The sequence below is a fragment of the Oryzias latipes genome, chromosome 10 (assembly GCF_002234675.1).
Source record: "Oryzias latipes chromosome 10, ASM223467v1".
NCBI classification, from domain to species: domain Eukaryota; kingdom Metazoa; phylum Chordata; class Actinopteri; order Beloniformes; family Adrianichthyidae; genus Oryzias; species Oryzias latipes.
Genome location: NC_019868.2, coordinates 11,229,770 through 11,235,999, shown reverse-complemented (window position 1 = coordinate 11,235,999; position 6,230 = coordinate 11,229,770). Strand labels below are relative to the sequence as shown.

General features: G+C 37.1%; 1 protein-coding gene across 3 annotated transcripts; it reads right to left on the bottom strand.

Moving 5' to 3' along the window:
- Positions 1-1,771: 1,771 nt before the first annotated feature.
- On the bottom strand, positions 1,772-6,230 carry LOC101168125 (arrestin 3). 3 transcript variants are annotated; one of them, XM_011479967.3, is made up of 17 exons: positions 6,128-6,229; positions 5,976-6,007; positions 5,111-5,141; positions 4,895-4,955; positions 4,743-4,787; positions 4,461-4,654; positions 4,311-4,370; positions 4,127-4,203; positions 3,913-4,048; positions 3,735-3,819; positions 3,579-3,651; positions 3,189-3,326; positions 2,941-3,018; positions 2,813-2,836; positions 2,651-2,700; positions 2,510-2,513; positions 2,024-2,181 (listed from the first exon to the last, which is right to left on the bottom strand). In XM_011479967.3, the coding sequence occupies exons 2-17, from the start codon at positions 5,981-5,983 to the stop codon at positions 2,148-2,150; spliced, it is 1,098 nt and encodes a 365-aa protein (XP_011478269.1). In that variant the 5' UTR covers positions 5,984-6,007; positions 6,128-6,229; the 3' UTR covers positions 2,024-2,147. The 3 variants fall into 3 exon arrangements, with proteins under 3 accessions (XP_020562116.1, XP_011478269.1, XP_020562117.1); XM_020706457.2 differs by having other exon boundaries at positions 1,772-2,181; positions 4,311-4,654; positions 6,128-6,230; XM_020706458.1 differs by lacking the exons at positions 5,976-6,007; positions 6,128-6,229 and having other exon boundaries at positions 4,461-4,656; positions 4,744-4,787.

Here is a 6,230-nt window from a genome sequence, read left to right as displayed (position 1 = left end):
GCTGGGCTGGGGCGGCGCCTCCCTGCTCTCTGGCTCTGGGGGCCTCGCGGCGGTCCTGCTGGCCCTGGCCTGGGTGGTGGTCTTGGTCGCCCGGGGGGCGGTCGCTCCCTACCTGTTCCCGTGTGGCGTTGGGGGAATTCCGGCTGCCGCTGCTGCTGTGGCGGGGGTCTGGGTGTGGGGGTGGCTGGGCGCTCCTCCTCCTTCTTTTCACATTCCACCATCCATTTTAGAAGAACATAAACACTCACCTGAGCACAGGTGTTAGCTCACTTTGCACTTATAGTTTGCATGATTGAATGAATGAAAGATTTCACACTAGTTGGTTTAAAGGCATAGATATGCGTTCGTGAACACTATCTGTTTTGTGTACATGTTGACATGTGAACATTTTTTTGCAGCTAGCAGGTGTGTTGATAATATTTGAGTGTGTGTGAACAGGCCCCGCCCTTTTTGTACTACATTTGAACCGTACCGTAATGATAAACAACCAGTAAACCTGTCTGCTTTATGCTGCTTCATGGTCTTACCCCCCCCTCTCACTATCATCCCCCCCCCCTCTGACATCCCTCCCTCTTCTTCCCTTCTTTCCTTTTCCGTCCGGTCCAACACCAAAGATTTTCAATCATGGTTGAAATGAATAAAAGTTTGGCCTCAATTACAAAAGGGGTTTGTTCTGTCATACCTTTGGTTTGTCTGAAGATTAATAACCCCTCTTGTTAAAGTAAAATATGTTCAACACAAGAGGCCCTCAGCTCTCATCTACCTGCCTAGCTGTTGGACAGGACAAGTTAAAAAAAAAAAAAAAAAAAAAAAAAAAGAATTAGATATAGGAAAAAAAACTTAGAAATACAATGAATTAACAAATATTTTGAAAATTCAATTTTTTAAGGAGTGGAAAAATTCTACAACGATTCAATTATTATCATAATTTGTGGCTGCTGACTATAATTGACATCAGTTCATTCTAAACCATCCGATGACCCAAAATCGATCCAGGACATCTTTAGCCATTAAATTCAACCAGTGTGACTCAGACATAAATACCTGGTAATGAACAGGGCAGGTGAAGTTTTCCTCATTCCTTGTACTTCTTCAAGATAATAAAGTGAAATTAAATAAGTGAACAGACAAACAAGTAAACAAGAATTAATGACAAATCCATTCACATTTTAGCTTTCTAAAGTTCAGCCCACTGTTGTTTATCCACATCAAACAATACAAACAGAACATGATTCCAGCACACTGTTTGGTCACTTGTCTTTGCTGAATTGAAAGTGTTTCCACACAATGGACTGGAATGATGATTTGCTGTCATCGCATCTGTGGTTGTTTTTACATATTAAAAAATGGACCTGCTGTGTCTCAATCAAAATTGTATTTTCCAATATTAATATAATCAATTTATTTAATTTTTAATATATATATTTAGGTTGATTCAATTAACAACTTGCCTAAGACAGATTGATCTGGTTGGATTGTGGAAATATAAATCGATTCATCAATTGTTGATTATTCGTTACACCTGTATTTTTCTAATCTACTAATTTTGGTGTATTTAAATAAAATCTGCAATTGTTATTTAGTTCAATGTTTGATCTCAAGTATGATAAAAGGAAACAACAGTGAGTTATTGACCTGAAATAGAAACATTGATTTCCAAATGCTGTTTTGTGTTGTATAAACAATATCTTTCCTTAATTTTCCATAATTATTGAATCCATTTAAAGCCTAAAATGTTGGTTGAAAACACAACAAATGAGGACATATAGGCTTGTTTTTGGGCAGAATTTTTATTTCATTGTAATAAAAGACAGTCAAAACTTAGAGAATGTTTGTTCCACAACAGTAAGTTCGATCAATATCCCTCTTTTTGTCTTATGACACAAACATAAATGGAGAGTAAGTTAAACTCTGCAAGCGTAACCTAACAAAAAAATTAACTACCTTATATGCTTACAGTTATTTCTTTTAGAAAATGTGCTGTACATTTATTCGTTGTCATTTAATAATGAGATTGACAGTATAATTTAATACTCACAGGCCTTTATTTTACATATTAAAATGAACATTTTTGGAAAAATGTAAAGACAGCAGTGACTGTACGGAACTTTGTGTTTTTTGTTGTTGAGTTCCTCAGTGTTTCCTTTTCAGCCCTCTGCAGGCTCCATGTTGACATCTGTCCTGTAAAATGAAAAACACATTTTCTTTGCAACATATGGAATGCATTTTTTAATGTTTGTGAGAAGTGTAAAAAAAGCTTAAAATGTATATTTCAAATGATGCTTTTTTTGGACTTTATTTTTTCTTGTTTTAAAATGTTTTATCATCTTCTGAAGAGTAACCATCTTAAAATATGGTGAATATGACTTTATTTGGTGAAAATAAAAGCTTATAATCCAACTGTCTTGTCCACAAAACAGGGAAACACAGACAGAAATGGCTACAGCATGTCACTGAGACCAAAGCATGGGTGACAACTTTATTTGTGCAAAAATGATTATATACTTACACTTCTGTTCATCATACACGAGTGGCATTAAAGAGTCAAAAGCAGATAATTATTGTACAATCAATTTAGTAAAAATAAAAATAAAATAAACATAAATGACAAAAACAACATTTTTTGGGACATTTGAATAAAACAGCTTACCTGCAGGTTTTGGGGACATCAGGGTTACAGGAACCTCCACAACAACATCACTAAAATTGTGAAAAGAAAAAATACAATTGTAAAAACAAAACAAAATGACAGTTGAAGGAAATGTTCTAAACAAAGATAAAATATTGCAAGAAATAAAGGGTAACTGTTTACCTTCCTGTGAGACCACCCAGCATTCTTTGGAGAGGAAAGATCAAAAATGCAATGATTACAACTGTCAAATGTGCTGCAGAGTTTTAATGTATCATCAGTTAAAATATGCCATGTGGCAAAAAACTCACCCTCCTCCAGACACTGTAACAGTAACTTTGACTTTATAAGAAACCAGAATTCCTTGCAACTCTCTTTCGCCTTGACCCCTATGAGGAGACAGGAATAGTTTTCCTTCAGCGCTGTAGGATTTGGTTTAAGACACAGTAAGTGGATGACACACTGTATAGCTGCATTAGTGCCACTCATAAAGAGGATGAAAGCCTTTCCTGGTCTCACTGTAAGCTCTTTTGGGAGCAGAGAAAGTAGATAGCCTTACAGAGTTGTGGATGCCAAGTTGGTATCCTCATCTTTCAGCCGTCCGTCTACAGCCAGACCTCTCTTGTCTTTGTTGTCGGCCAGCAGGGGCACTACTTGGAAGGACTTCTCAAATGTTGAGTTGGCGCCTACAGTCTCTCTGTGTATTGTAAGGGGAATCATTAGAAAACAAATAAAGTTTGCATTTCATGTCATAGCAGTTAAGAGTTTGTTTACGCTCTTGTTCATTCCCACAAGATACAATCTATTAAGTGTGTTACTGTTGATCATTTTTGCAACACTCGAAGAGATTAGAGTTGAAGAATATTTAAAACAAACAAAAAAAAACTATTCATCTTGGCAGATCATTTGCTTTGTGGATCATTGCAAATGGAAAATACTGTAGTCTCACCCAAACTCCTGAGCGCAGACCTCCTTGGAATAAGTGTCAGATGAGTACAAGACAACACTTGTTAGCTGCTCGACTAAAAAACAGAACAAAAAGTTTAGTTCCAACATTCCTATGCCTTATGTGAGTCAACGTCAATCTTAACATTGTGTTTCTCACCAGAGACTTTGATCTTCTTTACAGTTTTGGTGGTTTCATTGTTGATTTTTACATTAACTGATATTGGATCACCGTGGTAGTAAATCTAAAAAAAACAAAGAAGTTATTCATCTTGATAATAATTGGTGGAAATGAATTTTTTTTAATCGTGTTCAAGCAACCATAGACTCCATCACACCTCCTTTTCAAGAGAGATCTCAACATTGACTGGCTTGTCAGTCATCATGAACTGCTTTGAGATCTCTGCCTTGGGTCCAGCCTTGTTGTTAGCTGGTGCAAACTGTATTTTACGAATGATCAGACGGCAGGTATTCCTGAAACCGGGAAGTGTAAGAAATAAATTAAAGCCCATTGTTTACTCTGTTACCCTTCAATTTTGGCTCTGAGTGTACTTTTTTTCAATGACTTCATCTGGATTGTCAGCTTCATCGGCAATATATGCTTTAACCTCAAAGTCCACACCACAAGCCTACAAATGAAAAATGATAGAGACAAGTTAGAACATCCTACTCGTTTGTTTAATAGAGTTAGAGGAAATAAGAGAATAATCAAAAATAAAACAAGCTGTTTTTGCACCTTGCCAGAATCCCCTGACCCAGGCTGTAAGGAGACTGAGCATGGGAGATTGAGGGGCATCTGAAACCAAAAAAGATAAGTGGTTTGCGCATACTTGGTTATGTTACTACTGGACAAAAAAACTGAACCGGTCTCTAACAGGTAGATTACCTGAAAGGTAAAGGGACATCCTTGATCCCCAACCTTTTTTAGAAGAGATTCCTGCAAGGGAGTTGAAGGTGCTTTTGCAGCAGGTACTGGATACACCTGAACTCGCTTTATCCATATGTCTCTCCTGAAGGAGAGTCCAATGACGTCCAAGTCGTCGCTTCCATAGCGGAAGGCACAGGCAAGATAGACAAACACTGTAATGAAAAAGACACATCTGCATTTTAGTTTGCGTGTTGATGAAACCAAGGGTTTTCAGACACATTTTTGTAAAAACAAAAGTACCTTTTTTGCCATTAAGACCAGCAGGATCCACTTTAACCACTCCATCTATGAACAGAGCAACAGTTCAGAGCGTCATTTCAGTCAGAAGCAGTAATGTTAAAATTAAAATGTTGTCCATTGAAATACAGTTTTTTTTAAAAGGGACCACGCACCGACTACTTCCACAGAATCCACACAGTCAACAAAGTCTCTTTTTCCCAAATACAGGGCAATCTGAGGAAAACGGAAGAGGGAGAGCAGTTATTCCTCCACCCAGGTTACAAAATGACTGGAGTTATTTCTGGGAGTTGGAAGAGCAACATACAAATCACACTCCGCCCTGTGCCAAAGGGCTACCCTGTAATGACTACATTATGGAGGCCACTTACTGTTCCATTCCCGCTGGTCTTCTTAAATACTCTGAAAAAGAAAGAAACAAGAAAGCCATGTTTAACTGTAAGTTTTCAGGAGGTAGAAAAATTTATATTTTACAGTTTATCCACACTCCTCCCACGTAAATTCAGATTTCTCAAGTGTCTCAATTGAGTATGAGGATAAGATTAATATTCCTTTTAGTATATAACTGAGTTTAGTCTTTTACCAGAAAAACTGTGGACAATAATTTGTTATTTCCTACCAAAACATCAAAGCAATGACATTTTCCCGCAGACTCAGAATAAATAGCAATTAATTACCATGGAATATGTCAAGGGTTGTATTAGTATGCAAACACAGGATACAAGTGTTATTCAATGAGTCCTTTTGTTCTGTGCATAAAAACAAATTTGTAATCCTCACTGGGGTTACCTCTTTCAGGTGTTTGCCAAATAATCCCTATTAAGCCTTCCCAGTTGTCTTGTAAATCTTTCTTCCAAGTTTAAATCCTCTAAATCCAGCTTAATAAGGATTTATCTGCAGCCCAGATAAAAGATTTCGAAAAGCGTTAAAACACCAAAAGTTTGCACAGGTGTCATAGATTTCTGATTTGAGAGGCAACTTTTGTTTATTGTGATGAAGTAAGCACTTCTTTCATGGCATTGGTAGCTCTTTGTTTGCATTAAACAGATAACTCTAAAATAAATGTTCAAAAACAGTCATTACTATTATGATTGAATTTAAACTGAGATATTTTGAATACGAAGTGACTATTTCTTTAGGTAAAATTATAAACAATTTTAATCTCTACACTTAATCCAAAGCTTTTCACAGGATTGCTCCTGACGAAATTGTTACAACAAAACAATTTTTACTCACTTTGCCATGTTGACAGCAGTTCTTTTCCCAGACTGTAGATGAAAAACAAACCAAAAAACTTATTTGAAGTAGCCGAATTCACATTCCTAATCGTAGTTGTTTCTCATCTAAGACTGACATATTAGCATTAGAAGGAGGATCAGCTGACTTACCGCTTCGCCTTTGGTTCTGCCAGTGAGTGTACTCTGCTGCTTCCTCTAACCTGTCACTGCTGATGGAGAGAAAGAATGCCAATCACTGCCTCCCACCTCTCTT